Source organism: Lissotriton vulgaris, chromosome 10 (genome assembly GCF_964263255.1).
Source record: "Lissotriton vulgaris chromosome 10, aLisVul1.2, whole genome shotgun sequence".
NCBI classification, from domain to species: domain Eukaryota; kingdom Metazoa; phylum Chordata; class Amphibia; order Caudata; family Salamandridae; genus Lissotriton; species Lissotriton vulgaris.
This window is the reverse complement of record NC_141698.1, coordinates 606,026,602-606,045,529: the sequence shown is the minus strand read 5'-3', so window position 1 is coordinate 606,045,529 and position 18,928 is coordinate 606,026,602. Positions and strand designations below refer to the sequence as shown.

Sequence of the window (18,928 nt, the reverse complement as noted above, 5' to 3'; positions counted from 1 at the left end):
TCAGTAGAAAACAGACCGTTAGTGCCGTGAGGCCATTTGCTTATCACCATGCTTCTGTCATTTAATTCTCGACAACCACTATCCTGAGAAACTTTGAGCTGAGGGCACTTAGATTGTGAGATCAACTTACGGTTATATTTATGCTGATGGCCCGATATCAGGGGAACTAGAAACCAATAGCTCGTGGCCTGAAGCCCGGGAACCAACTTCTCTGCCAACCACCTCACAGAAGTTCTAGAGTATTTACCAGAGTATTCATATGCACTCGGTTCAGCACTTCATAGACGTCCAAATCTAACACAAGGTTCCTTGCGTTGTCTCAAATTGACTGCACAAGAAGCTATACCCCCAGACAAGCTCTTCAAGCAGTGCATGCATCAGAGTGCCGAATAACTACAGACAGCTTCAAAATTGAAATCAGCAGGTACAACCATTACTATTTGACAAGGGGAACCAGATATCGACTCCTGCAAGGTCCTTCTGCCCTTGCCGCCACAAGCAGCACTGGAGCTGCCTTCTTGATGATGCAAGCCGCACGGCAAACACACACAACCCAGAACCTTCCCTCCAAAGATTAAGCGCCCTACTTCTGTCTATTGGACTCTATACTTGGCCTGGGAGCAAAGTAGGGCCATTGGGGAGGGAGTGCGGCAACATGGAGCAGGCTGCAGCAACAACCAGGGTACAAGCGATATTGAGGAGCTCCATCACTGGAGAAAAGGGCTGGTTGCTGATCGCACGCCAGTCTAAAGGACCAGGTCCTCTTCCTGGTTCCGTGTAGATTTCCTTGGCTAGGAGTGGCAACAAAGCAAGGGTTCTCAATCCCTGAGTTGCGTGGCTATTCTCAGCCACCTCTGCAGCTTACCTGCATTCCAGGATTTAGTGCTACTGCTTGTTTGCCTGTTGTAGGAAAGTAGGATCTGCTTCTTATGGTTACCCCCACTTTTTGCTTAATGTTCTACTGTTTTTGACTAGTAAATCTGCTGTCTCCCTTATCAGGACCCCAGTCTGACCTTGATCTTGCTAAACTGTTATGTCAGGTACACTCCAGGTTGGATACTGGGGTACCCCTAGTACAAGTCAGTCCCTAGTATGTGGTACCAATGCCCTGAGTACATGGGTACCATAGAGGCCTTTCATTGGCTGAAGCTTGTATTATGCCACCCATGAGAGGTCATGCAAAATGGAACTACAGGCCTGCGATTGCAGCCTGTGTAAGTTGGTGCATGCACCACTTAAAACATATATCCTTAGTAAGTACAGTGACCCTGAGATATAGTAAACCTATAAGTCTCCCTATAGCAGGCCTTGACAATCCTGAAGGCAGGGTGCTTGAGTCTAAATGAATGGGTGCCACTGCATGAGCAGGACACCCCTGCAGCCTACAGACTCCATTCTCCCGGGTTGTCAGTGTATTACTTATTTACAACATATCGAGTGGCATTATGTGACCATGCGATGACCAACTCGGTGTGGGGGTATGATTCCACCCCTCAGAAACAAGCTTTGTGAGGTCTGTGGTGTTCCCGGTACCAGCCTTCTAGTACCGGGCAGCACAAAATGGTTGCTGCCGACCAGAGACACATTTCTGCCCTCCTGCTGCTGAGCCATGCTCGAGCAGGGGAAGGCAGAACAATACACAGGCATCCTGTCACAGGGAAGTGTGACCACGTCCCAGGCAGGATTTAGTGTATTAGGGCCTGGGTGGGTGGGTGCGCTTGCCAGCGACCAAAGGTCTGCACAGGGACACCAAATGTGCCCCTCATGCATAGTCCAGTTCAAACCAGTCCTGGGAGCCGTTGGTTCCTGCTCGGTGCGAAACTGGACAAAGGACATTGGAGTAATTCCCCACTGTCCAGACCCTCCCCTGGGAGTGTCCCCTGAATCTGTCCAACTCTTTCCTGTGGGTACAAAAGGGCTTACCTGGCTGTAGGACACTAGATTCGATGTGGCCAAGATTCTGAACAAGAAATCAATGAACTTCAACCGCCTGGACACTCTGCACTTTGGGCCCGACTTTGTCTCCTTCTCAAACGAAATCCAGCAGTCTGAAACATTGTCTGTACCCGTGCACCATACAAGCTCCATGCAGGACCTGTGGAACGTCAAGGGCAACCGAAGATATCTCCCTTGGGGTGAAGGAGTCACTCTCCTGTATTCAAAGGCACCGTAACACAACTGCCAGGTCTGCTGAACCTGAGCTCCTGCGGCCTCTGAAGGCTCCAGCAACACAGGAGGTGGGTTCCACATCCCTCGAGGTCTGAGCTGTCCTTGCATAGAATTTGAGGTCGGAATCCCTTGTGGGACTGTAATGCTCGTACCCCTGTGCACCGTGTACTATTGCAAGTGCATATGCTTGTTGGTGTTTCCTGAACAAGTACATTGGGCTACAAATAGTCCCCCAACCTCTGGCACCACTTTCTACAAACAATTTCGGCCTCTTTGCACGGAGTGCTCTGCAAGCTGTCATTTTGTGAAATCGCTCAAGGTCCTCTTGTGACTCCTGTGCCTCCGGCCTATGAGTCCCCTTTGGCTTCCCCGGTTGCCAAATGCTTGCCCTGACTCCCCTTGCTGTGGTGGGTCTCCTGGACTTTGCTAGTCCAGACCGTAACCTTCCTTGACCTTCTTTGTGGGTTGCAGTTGCCAAGGCTTGTTGGTGCTCCCGCCGGACACTGACCCCTCAGCACTCGACTTCCTTCGTGGAACAGCTCGTATCAATGAAACTTTATGAGTTGTGCCGCCAACCACAATGCAGTCATGGGTGTTGAGTCAGCAGCAGCAACAGCTTCGTCGGAGAGAAGTGAAGCAGGGCGATGCGGACTGCGGTGCCCACAGGTCACGGTGCAAGCAGCGGCTCGGCGGTGTCTGTCATCGGTGAGGCCAGGGTTATGGTGCAAGATGCGGAGGGTGTGGTCTGAGGTGCGGTCAGGACACAGAGTCAGTGACGGAGTGGGTTGCGGTTCACTTCTCTGTGGCAACTGAAACAGCGGCTCCAGAAGCGGTATCCAGAAGTTGGTGAAGTCTTTGCAGTCCCTGAGACTTTTAGCTGGACTCCTGTTCTGATTTCAGGCCCTTTGAGATACTCAGCACAAGTAAAGAAAGTTCATTCCAGTCCTTTCACTGCCCAAGGCAGAAGCAGCAACTGCAGGCCAACCCAACAAAGCAACCACACAGCAAAAGGGCAGTACTTCTCCTGGCAGCTCTTCCAGCTCTTCGTCTTGGCAGGTTCCTTGATTCCAGCGAGTTTTAAAGTTTTGAGATTTGGGCCCCACTTTTTATAGCCCAAAATCATTTGTTCTCTCAGGCAGAGTGTCTGTGCTTAGTCAAAACCAGTTTGGTCCTCTCTGGCCCAGCTTCCCAGCAGGAGGCAGACACAGCATTGTCCAAGGCAGACAGGGCCTATTCAGGTGCAAGGGGAAGCTCCTCCCACCACTCTGAATGCAGACCGGGCCTATTCAACCCATCCCCAACCCATCTAGACTCTCATGGGCTGGGGAGGAGCATGGCTCCAGTTACTCCAAATCCAGACAGTCAATACACATCCTAGCAGAGGCACACGGGATGGCTAAGCAAGAAAATACCTACTTTCTAAAAGTGGTATTTTCAAACAGATTGTAAAATTCACCTTTACTAAAATATGCATCTTTAGATTCTGAGTTCAGGCATACTAAACTTTATTTTTCTATCTGGTCCCAATGGGAAGTTATATTTATAATATGGTATAAATGAACTCCCATGTTTTCCTATGGGCCAGATAGCCTTACAAGAGTGAAACCCGAAATTGGCAGTATTTCACTATCAGGACATGCCACACACATCAGGGCATGTCCTACCTTTCACATACACTTCACCCTGCCCACAGGTGTACCTTGGACCTACCTTAGGGGTGACTGACATGTAAGAAAAGGGAAGGTTAGGGCCTGGCAAGTTGGGATAGCCATGTCAACTTAGCAAGTGTACCAAACTCCACATAGGCTCTGCAATGGCCGGCCAGAGTTACCTTTACAGGCTGCTTGTGTGGGTGGCACAATCCAGTGCTGCAGCCCACTAACATCATTTGATTTACAGGCCCTGGTACACTCATTTGATTTACTCGTCAGTCCCTAGTAAAGTGCACTATGCCAATCATGGAAACACCAATCCATAACACAATTCACGCAGGAGCACATGCACTTTGCGCACTTTCCTCACTGCTGATCAGTGTTAGAGACACTAAGCCAGCAAAAGCAGTCAAAACCGGGAGATCAGAAAGCATAAAGACTTGGCATCTTTTGGCATGTTTCCCTGACTAACGGACACTGCCTGTAGTAGAGCTATGCCGGCAGCGGGAACAAGTGGAAGTGGATGGCAGTCTCCATGAAAAGTCTGGGTACCTGCATTTAATTTTTTACAATTTCAAGCAGCGAGATGTACCTGCCTTTTAGGATCCAGGCAAGAGTTTACAATGAACTACTCATTGAATAGGACACACACTTCAGCACAACTGGGGTTAAAAACACCTCCTAATCCCAAAGGGGGGCATTATTAGTGGATCACATTGAGTGTTTTATGTACTCTGATACACCAACCTACAATATCGACAAGTAGCTACCATCTAGACATTAAGAAATTCATCCCCAAATAATCAAACACTACTTGCTAAAACCTGTCTGAAATCTTGACAACGTTAACGTTAACACAACATATGGTCTTCAGATCACTGATCACAAACTTTCTTCTTTTTGAGATCCATACACTGAGTACCATTACATTTAAAATTTGTAAATTGCTATTGTTACTATTACAAATTAGCAAAACTATAGTACAACGTACTATATATAGAACAAATGTGTATTATTATACAATAAAATACCATGTGACATAATGCTACAGTTAAGTACCGTTTTACCCCTAACTACCACAATTGTAATTACCATTATTGAAAACTGGTGATCAGGCTTGCTAAGGACTTTCTATGTTCAGTTAAACAACAAATGCAATGAGGCCTCATGTTCACTGAAGTGTTACATGGCTTTCATAATTAACACACCAATATAAAGGAAATAAAATTTATAATAAAGCAATTTAAAATTTGTAGAGTTATAACTCAAAAGTGGGCAAGATATAGTGGACTACTACACTCTGCAATTACAAATGTATTGATGATCCCCATTTTGTTCCATGTTTTATTGAAAATTGCTACTGTAGCACTTATTACATTTTTTTATTATCCATGATTTGGAATGATCTTTTGAAAGTAACATAGTACAAATTAAACACAGGAAAAGGCCATTTGGACAAAAGTAAGTATTAAAGGGAGGGAGATAAAGGAAGAATAAATGTAAGATGAACTAACAACGGACAGGCATCATAAGTAAAATGAATAGAACATGTTTCCAAGATGTTATATATACACAGAAGTACACTCATCACAAACATAAATAAATTGTACAAATGTCACTTCAACATAATATGACCTAACAATATCTCCCATGTAAGTGGATGGTTGAGGTCATAGCAATAACTGTTAATATTTGAAATTTGTTTCGCTTTTCAGAGAACTTCATCTTTTACATAATTGATTGAAAATCCTCAATACTCCTGTTGATCTAAAGCCAGAAATGTTTGCTTCTTAATTGTGACTAAGCCTCTTGTTTTATAGGGTATCCAATCTTTGACAGAAGAGTCTCAATTGTGATCCCTCAAGTTAGAGATGCAACTTAGCCAGTGATGCCATGAATCTGCTTTCGACTTGATGGATCTGTACATTGGGGTACATTATTTTTCTACTCAACAGAAAATTTTAAACTCAAGTCATCTTCGGGAATGTGTAGCTGGCATGTTACTTCTTACCCCTTGCATTTTTACAGATGTGCTGTCCATTTTTGACATAATGTAAATTAAATCAAAACAGGAATTTGACTGTAGATCCTTTTTTTTAGACAGAGTATTTGAGAAGTTTTTCATGGGTACACTTTTTCAGCCTTATTTAGATCTGTTCCCACAATCCAGATTCATTTTTTTTGTATGTTTTAGGCTTCTTGTCAGGGAACAGGGAGTTTTGTGGTTCAGGGTTGTTTTTCAAAAACATCATGGTAGACCTCATGTGAGCAACGAAATGTGGTGGTTCAGCCAGTGGCGACGTGGAAAGGTTCTGCAATAGAGGAATTGGTAAGATAATGTAAGTTAATGTATCTTTTTGATGGTTATTTACCAACACATATAGCATCTTCATACATCAATATTTCTAGTGTACACTCTTAAGTGCATAGGTAAAAGCGGTGTCTGAAAAACAACCTGGCGCAGATATGAATTTTATTTTGAAGAAAAATGGGAACAGAATCCCTCTCACTGGGTTTCGGACTATAATTAAACAACTAGATAGGTTGATCAACCTAGACACTCCTAGAACTCAATCTTCAACTACCTCAGTTACCATGTGAAACCTCCAGGTCTCTTGTTTGAGATCGTGATGGATAATGGCTCAACATTTACAACTGAAACTTAAGTGTATAAAAACACAGTTGTTTGGGATCTTTCTTGGCTGCATGGTCAGCTAGTTAGTAGAATTTCAGAGGTGTGCACATCTCATATCTGTATGAATCAACAGCACTCGCACACACCTCACTTATGCCACATGCTTTCATCTTGTGGGGGATAAAGAATAAGGACAGCATTCCCTTTGATTGTGAGAACACCAAGTTGAACAGAACCGCAGGAAGTGAAACGACTGTGCCTTGTGCAGCTACGAGCTTGGTCACAATTACATCAGACATACCTGCAATACTGTATAATGTTAATATGGTTTATTTAAAGATTTTAAATATTCCCCAGTGAACTCAAACACCCAAACAACACATTGTATGCGGTCTTGCCTGTTTTTACACATTATTTGGCAAATGTTTTTAGGGAAGGTGCGTCACCGGATATGTTAATGATCCAAAGTCATACTAGTGGCATCTTTAAATGAGGTACGCAGCAGAAGTTAAAAACAAAGCATAGTTTATACAAAGAACTTTTTGCTAAAATGCTAGAATTGCTCATGTTTGATATACGTGTCAGCGGATGGAGAATCTTTGGTATATGCATGTCAGTATTGCTTGCTAGTATCAAAAGATTTAGGGGCATATTTATAAGAGAGGCTTGAATGTGGTGAAAATGTGATGCAAACCTAAGTCAGATTTATGAAGCTTTGAATGGTTTAAAAAATATGTACTGCGTTGCCCTGCTGTAAATTGCTGCTTTGCTTTACTCTGCACATGCAAGGTGTTCCATTGGTGTTGCAGTGGGTGTTCCCACGCAACTCCGTTTGTTTGTGATGCATTCGCTGATTTTCAGATTGCTAGGTTTACATGCCCTTGTAAGAATTACCCCTAGGCGTCAAAGGTAAGGAATCTGACGGGAACTGGAAAGTTTTCGTCAGCAGTACCCCTGCGCGTAGGAAGGATGGCGTTGTGCGGCTCCGCGCCCGTTATAGGCATCGTGATCGCCGGGATGACGTCACAGCAGCTACTTTAACGTCAGTGTGCAAGGGCGGCGTCTTTTCTTTCTTTTTCCACGTCAGCAAGTGCAGATCTGGAAAGAGCGGTACCCCAGTCAATTTTTGACTGAGGTTTTTGTGACTTTTGTCTCTGTTCTTTTGATTCTTTGACTCCAGGTGTATTTGGAGGCCGGTTTCAAGTCTGGCAAGGCTTGTCCCTGACTGATGGCGGGGATGGACCCGCAACGCGAGTGTCTCTACTGCCAGGGGCGCGACCACGACCCCCCGTCGTGCTCCGACTGCCGGACCATGTCTCCGAAAACTTAGTGGGAGTGGTCCCGAAAGTTGCTTGAGGCCCGGGAGTCGGCTCCGCGCCGCTCAAGGTCCTGGTCCCGTGGGAGGCCGAGGGACCGGTAGTGAAGCCGCCACCATCGTTCGACAAAGTCTTCGCACTCGGGGTCAGGTAAGACGAAGCAGAAGAAGTCACGTCACTCTTACCCTTCCCCTAGCCTGTCAGGCGACATGGCTGAGGGTGCGGGTGGTGCGACCCTCGCGGCTCTGGCGTAGCCTACACAGTTGCCGACGACCTACCCACCCTTCCTGGGTCTGTTGGCGACTTTGGCCCAGCTGCAGGAATTTCCGTCAGCCATGGCCCACCTTTTTGGTCCGTCTGGTCCTGCCGGCGCACATTGGAGGTCCTCGTCCTTCTTCGTCGACGGCTCCGGCCCAGAGGTCGTCGATGGCCTGGGCCTGGGCGCCGCAAGACTGGCTGGGATCTATGCATGGGTCCATGGGGATGTCGGCTGACCTCGTCCCATCTTAGACCTTCAGAACATCAATTGCTTCCTCCAAAAGGATAAGTTCAAGATGCTCACACTTGCTCAGGTTTTGTCTGCCCTAGACTCGCAAGCCTGGATGGTAGCGTTGGACTTGCAGGACTCCTATTTTCATATCCCCGTCCTGCCGGCCCACTGGCATAACCTGCGGTTCACAGTAGGCCACGAGCACTTTCAGTTCACAGTACTCCCCTTTGTCCTTACCAGCGCCCCTCGCATGTTCACGAAAGCTGGGAACTGAAAGCAGCCCTGGCAAATTTTGCCAGACCAGGCCCCATCCTGCGCGTAGCGAGCGAACACAGCAAGCAAGCCCGACCACTACTAGGGGGTTTGGGGGGATTCAATTGCAACAACTTTCAAAGCACAGTAAATAGTAGATGATGACCTTAAAGAGCACCAGGGTACCCACCCAGCCATATGTACCCATATACCTTCTTTCAGAGAGCACCAAAAATAGACACGAGTAGTGAATCAGAGAGATAAAAGTAAAAGTGAGACCAGCCCCCACATGGTGTGTAGCGAGCAAGCGCAGTGAGCAACCACTACTAGGCGGAGTTTGGGGGATTCTACCCCCAATCACATTTTGGAGACAGAAAGACCAAAACAAAGTATTTTTCAACATATTTTTCATTACATATTAGACTTTTAAAGCATAGTAAATAATTACCTTATAGAGCACCAGGATACCCAGTCATAAATCACAGACATTCCTAGAGAGAACACTAAAAAAGGAATTGCCGAGCACAAAACATGAATTTAAATATAACCAATTTGTTCTTCATATAAAATAGTATAAAGACATTTAAAAACGCACTTAACTTCAAACAATTGTGCAAATGTTCAGAGGAAAAAATGTACGAGACAATGTGCAAACACTCATGTATGGTTGGTGTCTGCATGTTGTGCACAATATGACATGCAATCACCTACCATACATAACATTCACATACCTACAATGCACAACATGAACACACCTATAGTGCACAACATGCACACGCCTACCATACACACATGCACACACCTACAGTGCGCAACATGCACACACCTATACTGCACAACAAGCAAACACCTATATTGCACAACATGCATACACATACCGCATATGAGATGCACACACATACAGTGAACAACATGCACAAACCAATGCTACACAACAGGCAGACACCAATATACATGCATACACCACTTGGGTGTGACGTCCAGATATATATATTGCACGACCTCAAAAGCACAGCATGCAGACACTTGGGGAGGCTCATCTGTGCACACTGTTTTGTTGGTGCGCAGCAGACACCCTGCCTGGTGCTCACAGCCCAGGCCTGTTTAGCGGAGCTGAGGAGCACATATAGTTGGTCCTCAGAATAAGTGGGACACAGACACGTGTAATAAGTTATCAGCATCGCTATCGTGGTCTCCCTGACCCCGCCTGCTCAGCCATCACTTTTCAATGTTTATTACTCGAGTATTATGTGAACTTTTAAGGAGGCCCTAAGAATCAAGGGTTAATTTCATAATTCAAGTGGCTGTGTCTGTAATCACTTTTCTGACACCATTGCCAACACTGTACAGCCAGGGAGATGCCAGTAGTCACTCTATTAGGAAAGTGAGGTGCACTTGGTGTGCCCTCTTAACTACAAAGCCCTGCTCTGGGTCTCACTCCAGATCATGGATAGCCCTTAGCATATACAATGATCATGCATGTGCACTGAGGCGAGGGAAAAAAACACTACAGCTTCCTATGGCCCATGGGACTTCGAGACAGGGTTGTGTGTTCTCCGAAGTTATGCAGGGGACTTTCTCCAGCCCAGCAAGCAAAAAACTCACCTTTTTGTGCAAGCCTGATTTTCTTAGTTACTCATTGTGCGAGTAAGTCTTTTTTTTTTTACAACACTGCAACTGTTTAACTTCGATTCTAGTGAGATCATGTGGTTTATCAAGAAAATGTCTTGAGGAAACTGTTAAACTTGATGTTTGCCAATCCATGGCTACATGTGTTGTGACGTTTGCGCTTCATTGCACAATTATACAAACTGGTTGCACACAATGTACCTGAAAAGCGGATGGTGGAAATGAGGCCCTTGCAACAAAAATGCATCGAAAAAGCCCCGATTTCGGTGATTACGTCCACCCCTCTTATTTTATTTGTTAAAAGCTGAAACACTTCAAAGAAGTTTCAATTGAAATGCCTGGAGACTGGACATGGCTTACCACAGCCAGTGCCTAGCCCTCGTTTTATTGCCGCCACCTGCACCATGCAGTTGTGCTGCGCGCACCAAATAAAAAATTGTAATCATGATGATTGTCAAGGTCCCTGACTGTGACAATCATTATGATAACATTTTTTGATTTATTGCCGCGGTGGTGCGCAACTCAAGCAAGCCTGAACTCAAGCCACCTGACATAGTTCCGCCCTGCTCACAATTAAATCCACACTGCGCAGTCAGATTAGAACCAGGCCGTGGCCTATACCTTTGGCTTTGTTTTAATCCCGGCTCGGTCGCGACGCCCGCCCAGTACCCAAGGCCACTCTCCCTCCTGTTGTCCTTCTTGCCCTCCTGCTATAAGAAAGCAAGCATTGGATATTCCAATAGGTCTTGCATTTGCGAGATTTAGTGCTATTGACGTAAATGCAGCGTCTTTTAGCTATGTGTTTTGGTTTGAAGTGGAGTGGATGTATGTGATGTGGAGTGGATGTATATGATATGGAGTGGAGAAGTGGAGTGGATGTATGCGATATGGAGTTGAATTATGTGGAATTATGCAGGTTGGGTTGGAAATCTGCGGTGGAATTGTGTGGTGTGGAGTGGATTTGTAAAGTGGTATTATGTGACTTGGTGGATAGCTAGGGGTGAGAGCTGCACAGAATAGATGGTGCCTACACATCCTGATATGGACTAATATATGCTGCATTGAATCTGACCCAGGCTGGCACAGACTGGTTTCTACCAGCAGTTCATAGCTCAGCCTTTGTAAAATCACGCTGGTCTGAATGTGGAACTGTCAAGCTCATATCAGTTGCCATCGCATAGGTAAACTGTTGTACACTTGTTTGTGATCACTGCAAGGAGGGCAGAGCAAAGAATGCAGGAGCCTGAAACCTCTGCTTGTCCTAGGTGCTCGCTGGTGAGCAGGGTAAGGAAACAGGAATACCTCTTTTTAAATTTACTTACTCAGTTTGAAGTGCGGGCTGTGCACTTATTTGATGCTAGCTTAATTAACAGTAGTATTGCTCACAAACACCCACTGTAGGGTAGGGAAGAAAAAAAATGTTCTGCAGTTAAGAACTGTAAAGTACAGTACATTTGCACGTAACTGCAACTCAAAGAATCTGAATACAATTCTATTTAGCATCAAGTGCTCAGAATAAATACACAACTCACTGAAGAGCAATCTCTGTGTATCCAAGAAGTGTTGCTTCTCTCTAGCTGAGGCTAGATTTCAAGGTAATATGTCATATCAGGGGAGTGTAGTGTAGTTCCTATATTCCCAATAGGCTCTGAAATTAAATGAAATGAAATGAAATTTGATTTGTAGAGCGCATGGCTGCCCGAAAGTGTCCCAGCGCTTGCTTAGGGAACCCGTCCTGGTATTCCCCTGAGAGATAACCCATTACTGGGCATCCCCAAGGTGAAAGCCAGGCATCCCGCTGCGAGGGGCCGTTGTGGAGATTAAGCAAGCTATTGCCCAGAGTTACAGAGTGGGACTCCATGATTGGAATAGGCACAGAGGCGAGAATTGTCAGGTCCGGGGTAATATGAGCCCAAGACCCGCCGAGGCGGGGAATTGAACCCTGGTCCGGGCCAGACCTTTGCATCAGGGTCTGCCGCTCCAACCACTTGAGCCACACTTCTCCACTAACCTGCGCATTGGAATAATATATCCTATAGATGTGACGTAGGACTTATGTCTACTAGGTCTCTATTGGATATATTAGACTTAATGGGGAGTGCCAGCTAGCTCAGAGGTCACTAGAAACTTTCTCGAGTTCACAAGAAGGGTTTTAATTTCTTACAACCGCATAAATATGACAACTTTGTTTCCCCAATATACAACTGATCTTCAGAGTCATGGAAACAATAGATAGATATTTTACCCCAGTCATTTGTGCATGCTTCGTTTCACCAGAGGTGCAGAGAAATAGAGAGACGGGCATTTTCAATAAAAAGTATTTATTGAACAGTCTTCTTTCTCATGCAGAAGAAATGAACTGCTACAATCGTAATACTGGCTGTAAAGTATAATGCGTACAGCAGGAAGAGTATTATAAAATAATACTGTAAAAGCATGGTATGGTTTTTAATCCATAAAATACATACATAAATAAATAAAGACTAAAAGTACTCAACTGGTGCTTCTAAAATACGCCTACCCCTATGTACCTAATCTAAGTCTTAGTACGAGGGAAGAAGTAAGCGTGGTGTAGCATAAGTTTAGTATTCTTTTTGCCAAGAATCTATACAAGATTTCTCTTAGGGTCTAATCAGCTACGTACCTTGGTTTAGAATGAAAAAGGTCAGTCTCAGGACTCGATTTCCCAACACCGCTGCAAGGGGAGCTTGGAAACACTGGAGCTGGATTTCTCGGCAAGAGAAAAGACAGCGTCTCTCTCAGTGCGTCTGCTGGAGGGTCGGCTTCCTTCGGCACTTGCTGTAGCAGGATGCGTCGGGCAAGTAGATAGTCAAACTGCTCCAAACCACCATGTGTTTGCTTGGGCAAGTTTGGGCATATTTATACCTTTAAGGTGCCGAGTTTGACGTAAAGGTGGACATAATAACGTCATCAAAGAGTCTCAGTTCTTTGAAAACTCCATGAGTTCTTGGACAAATCAATATTCAAGCAAGTAGAAGTCCCTAACTGCTAAAGCCAAGTTTTCCAAGAAATCGTTGTGGATTTTCGGAACTAGTGGAAGTAGCCATGCCGTATTTGGACTGCATGGGTTATGTCTAAATATGGTTATGATTTCTATGCCTATATAAGGATATAGTTATTTATACCTGTATAACGGCATGAATCGGGAAAATTACACTAGGGTCCTAAAATGCTATACAACACCCACACCACTTTATTATGTTCGACATTACTAAATCTCAGCATTAAAACATATCTAAAGCATGTGTTTACAATCCCACCCAAAGATACAAAATAATGCATTTGAAATGGTTGCGCACGAAAATGAGTATTAGTACAGTACGCATTAAAAGGCAATGATTTCATTGTAAGCATATAATATGACATTGGCAATGCTATCTGAATGAATCACAAACATTACATTTATTAAATGGCTCTAAATGGCGAAGAAAAAATGTCGAGACCATCCCATAGCAGAATATGTAATCGTTTTGGTTTGTGGATAAAGTCAATATTATTTCTAGGAAGTATTCAAAGAATTCTTGTTCTCTAAGAATAGTTCTACTTTAAGCAGATTACTTTGTGTCAAAGTTCATTTTAGGAAAAAAGTCAAATCAAATCGTAGAAAAATAGAGTTTCAAAATTAGAAGTTTTTGTTTTGAAAAAACGAAGGTCAAATTTAAAGTTGATAGAACGCTGTGTGCTAGTTTCAAAAGTTATTCTCAGTGTCAGGAGAAAACATTAAATCGTCTAGGCTGGCAAAGAAATCGTCTACCACAGTAGATGAAAGTTGAACCACTTCATTAAGTAGATCAATCGTACACAGATGAGAAGCTTCACCGTCAGCGTCACCCACGTTAGCAATGTTTGCAGTAGATGGTACCTGTGGGCCTGTTGGTTCACGTATCTCACCCTCAGCTAAAATTGCCGGTGAGACCTCAATGAATGCCGTCATCAGGATTGGTAGCCGTTGGGAGCAACAAAATGCATGAGCCGTTACCAAACCAAGCAAACCGTCAACATCCGTTGGCAGTGCTGATGGAAGTGTTAGACAGATATCCAACACGCATTCTTCTCCACAAAGCAGGCATCGTAGAACAGGTAAGATGCAACCTTGCCAGATTGGTCTGAATAACAGGAACCACGTGGTATTCAGATCTCTCAAACGAGCCAAGCCAAGAATCTGTGTTATGCGTTCACGATACTGCATTGCCAGAAGAGTATTCTCCATGGTAATCTAGCTATCTCTGGTGACTGGACTTGCCATAACGGAGCAGGAGGAATACAAATAGTATCCCTGCTACGAGTTCCAAGATGAGAGGCAGACCGCCGAACACAGAGTGCACGAAGTTAGGAAAAATGCCTAGGACTGCTTCAAAGGGTGCTAACAGTCCAGAAAAAATCGTCTTAAATACATGTACAATCCCACTGGTATTAGACATGTTTAAGATACGACCTAACATTTCTGCAAAATGTTTGGGGCAGTTTGTTGATAATAAGGCATGTATCTCCTCAGAGGACCTTGCAACTTGCAGATCATACTTCTTTCTGGACAAGGTCAGTGGCACAGTTTTTTGTAAAAGAATGGCTTTCATTCTGCTTAAAGTATCAATTCGAATAGAAGAGATGTTAATTGAAGGCCATAGTGGCGACTCCCCATCTGTCTTAGTTTTAGGAAACAATACTTGCATACAGCAAGAGACCCTGGCTGACACATTAACGAGATAGGCTATTCCTGGCATCATTCCACAACAGCTGTGATCATTCAACATTATGTAGCTCCCATTGGAAAGCTGCCTAAAAAATTGGATATATCACTGCTGCTGGGGAACTCTGCAGGTGGCATGATGAGTTTGAAGAACCATCACAGGCTTCATGTAAATTATTGCCTTGACATAGAAGTGTACCGCTCAATGTGGTTTTGCAATTTTTACCACTAAGAAATACCTCCTTTTCCCCACGCCAACATTTGTGTGTGTATGGTAAATCCCAGGTCGACTTTGTGTATTCTTTACCGAACTTTTCATACAGGCCTGCTGGTATGTGTTTTAAGCAATACTGAAACTGGAAAATCGTCACTGGCATCGTGATGGTGCCATGTATCATCCATTCAACGGCTGGTTTCTCAGAAACGGTTAATGGTAATCTTTCCAGTTTTTCTATGCTCAGCAGAGTATAGTCTGCTCCTCTCTGTGCCAAAGAGATTTGTTTATTTGTAAGGTTAAATCCAGTAAACAATGACGTGGTGTTGATTAAAGGCCAAGGCACATAGCCTGAACGAAGGTTTTGTAACGTCCAGCCTAGCAGCATTATAGAACTCAATTGAGACTGACAATGTTGTAGCATTAGCAAGTCCTGTTCCATTGTGTCTAAGGCAGAGGATACAATGCTGTCCCACGCCAACATTTGTGTGTGTATGGTAAATCCCAGGTCGACTTTGTGTATTCTTTACCGAACTTTTCATACAGGCCTGCTGGTATGTGTTTTAAGCAATACTGAAACTGGAAAATCGTCACTGGCATCGTGATGGTGCCATGTATCATCCATTCAACGGCTGGTTTCTCAGAAACGGTTAATGGTAATCTTTCCAGTTTTTCTATGCTCAGCAGAGTATAGTCTGCTCCTCTCTGTGCCAAAGAGATTTGTTTATTTGTAAGGTTAAATCCAGTAAACAATGACGTGGTGTTGATTAAAGGCCAAGGCACGTAGCCTGAACGAAGGTTTTGTAACGTCCAGCCTAGCAGCATTATAGAACTCAATTGAGACTGACAATGTTGTAGCATTAGCAAGTCCTGTTCCATTGTGTCTAAGGCAGAGGATACAATGCTGTCCAAAGAATAAATTTTGGACAACAGAGTTGTTAACCCATTGTCAACTACAGCGAGAGCTTTCTCTAAATGAATACGATCAATTTCTCGTATTTGTTCTGCAGTTTCCATTTGTGTGACTTTCCATGGTTCATTATAAGCAGCGTATAATGTATATGAAACGTTTATGACGTTGTTTGCGAGGTCCCATTAAGAATTCTCTCAAATCAATGCCATCTTTAAGTAAAGTTAAGTGTTGTTTTATATCTGGGAGTGCGGATATTTGTAGCCACTCAAGGCACAGTTTTCCTACACTGTAAGTTATTATTATCCCTGAATGTTGTCTCTGGACATATCTTGGTTCTGGCCTAGATACTGTAAACTCTTGTGCCTTGTTCAGGAATCTATCTTGACAGTTAATCGTGTCTGTGGGCCAGATTAACCATTTTTTCCATTCAGGATTAGTTCTGTTTTGTTGTAAAATATAATTTACGTCTACCTCCTCATCTGTAGTTCTATTACTATCAGGTGTGGGCTTAGGTATGGATGGTTTGTTTACATCTTTTATCTTAGCCAGGCCAAGACAAGATGTCTGTTGAACAGTTTCATTTAAAAACATTATTTGTTCTGGGATGATGCAAGCTCTGAATAAGGCCTCTAAACCTTGCCCCAGCCTGTCTTTTGTGCCCCAGACAGTTTTTGTCTCAATGTTGTCTTTCCAAAAGTCAAAACCTAGTGTGGACAATCGAGTATAAAAGGCTGCAGAATAAATTTGCTTAGTATTAGTCAACATACTTTTCATGCCTGTCTTATTAAAATTTTTAAAGTAAAAGGTTTCTGGATTTGTGACATTAAAACCTGAAAAGTATGGACATTTTTCATAAAATGTTTTTGAGCTACCCTTCGGTGGCGTTGGACAATGTTCCCATTGATTATTAGTTAAAACATTTCTAGGGTTTGCTGATTTGTGGAAATAATGACCAAAATGATTAAAACAATACAGTTCTTCATAATTTGATTAACCTTTTAAGTATTCATGTTTTGCAAATTTTGCTGACATTTATAAGTCTGCCATCATGTTATTAACAGTCTCAAAGTCCCAATCATCAGAAAATGTACTGGGTAAAACAAAATCACTCAAGGAAACCTTAAATTGATGAGTAATCTTCAGCAGCTCGACAGGACCATAAATGTCATAATCAGTTCTGTCCCATGCTATACCACCAGGTAGAGGAACGGCTGTGATGTTTACTGATGACAGGGTCTCTTTGTTCACGATGAGATGAATTGTGTGGCTTCAGGAGCAAGTTGATTTTCTGACTTGCTGTGTCCATTTTACTGTATTTTCCATCTATCAGTTTTCCCAAACTTAAAACAAGAATGAGCCATAGTAGGAGAAAAAGTACACCTAGCACAATTCAAAATTCAACCCATGGTGAAACCAAATATGTATTTGCAAGCTGGTGAAAAAGTTCTGTTACTTGTTCCTTGAAAGTTTTATTTGCTGTCCTTGTTTCGGGCTCACTAGGATCCTCAGAAAACGTATCAAAATTGGTAAAATAGCCAGAGGCAGTTCTGTCAATTGTTGGTATTGCATCCGGATTATTTGAAATCGCTGGAGCTGCTTATTCCCTGGACATGTTAGTATAGTCAGATGCTACATCATTGTAGACTGGAGTTTCTTGACAAACTGTTATGTGGGTCTCCAGAGGCACAAGTTCCATGGCTTTGTTACATAGTCCTTCTTTTCTCACTGCAGATTCTTCAAAAGTGATGAGTCTTTCAGTTTGAACCTCTTTTATGGTAGCAAGATTTGGCCACCTGCTACATCTTTGGAGTCCACTGGGCCTACTACTTATTATAGGCCACACGGTGTGGTTTTACCAGGTCAATTGACACGGACCGGTACTCCTTTCTTTCAGCAGGGGGGCAGTAACACTGTTCTGGATCTGTGGACTGCTAGTACAGGTACTGGTTTTCTGTAAGAAGCCCCAAATTCCTTCTTATCTGCTATTTTCTCTCTGACCAGATCCCCAATCTTGGAATCCAGACAGGTCTTGCTGAGACAGGTGGTTTTTCTTCAGTGGTCGTTGGCTTCTGTATGGTGCTGCTTAGACTTCTTCTGGTTTCATTTGAGTCCTGTGAAACAGCCAAACGTTCTTTGATATCTAAGGGTTTTTGTTCTACCACTGAAGTAGGACGATCGAGGTCTTCGACCATCATTCTAGTACCAAAAAGGATTTCATATGGAGTGATTCCACCCAGAGAATTTCTTGGCAGGTTATTAAGACTACGTTGGACACTTATTAGATGTTTGACCCACCCGTCACCCGAGCCTAATACCCTAGTTGTTATAGATTGCTTTATGTCCCGTTTTTTCTTTCTGCAACCGCATTTCCCTCAGGATTGAATGGACTAGAGTACCGCAATGCAACGCCCAAACGGGCCATGGCCTCATTGTAAGCTTGAGAGCTAAACCCAGGACCCTGTTCAGAATGTAGAGATTGCCGATTGCGTAAGTGCCGATAAAGACTCGCAAATCTTTTATAACAGTTTGGGCGTCAGCCGAGCGCTGAGGCCACATACAAATGAATCTTGCGCATGAATCCACTGCGATCATGATCTATTTATAGCTACCATCCCTTTGCAAGGGACCACAGTGGTTCAGATAAACACATGCTAGTGGTTTATCTGAAATTAAAAGGGGCGTCTGCGCTGGGCGTTTCACTGTTGAGACTTTCATTTTCTGGCAGATTTCACATTCCAAAACATAGTTTCTGGTCTGCTTCCTCATGCGCGGCCACCAGTATCTTTGCTTTAGTAATGACACTTTGGCAGAAACACTTGCGTGTGCAGAGGCGAGCCCTTCATGTGCTGCTAAAATTAGTCCTAATCTATGTTCCATGTTTGTGATTACTCTATCCCACACTCCAGGTATTCGAGCAAAAGGAACATCATTTGCATCAGTTATATATGAG

At 43.7% G+C, this 18,928-nt stretch overlaps 1 protein-coding gene across 1 annotated transcript in view; it reads right to left on the bottom strand.

Moving 5' to 3' along the window:
- Positions 1-5,130: 5,130 nt before the first annotated feature.
- Positions 5,131-18,928, bottom strand: part of NTAN1 (N-terminal asparagine amidase) — a 366,637-nt gene continuing 352,839 nt past the window's right edge. The window contains exon 10 of the mRNA XM_086941444.1: positions 5,131-6,133. Coding sequence (XP_086797570.1) covers positions 5,969-6,133 — 165 coding nt within the window. The 3' untranslated portion in view covers positions 5,131-5,968. The remainder of the gene's footprint in view (positions 6,134-18,928) is intronic.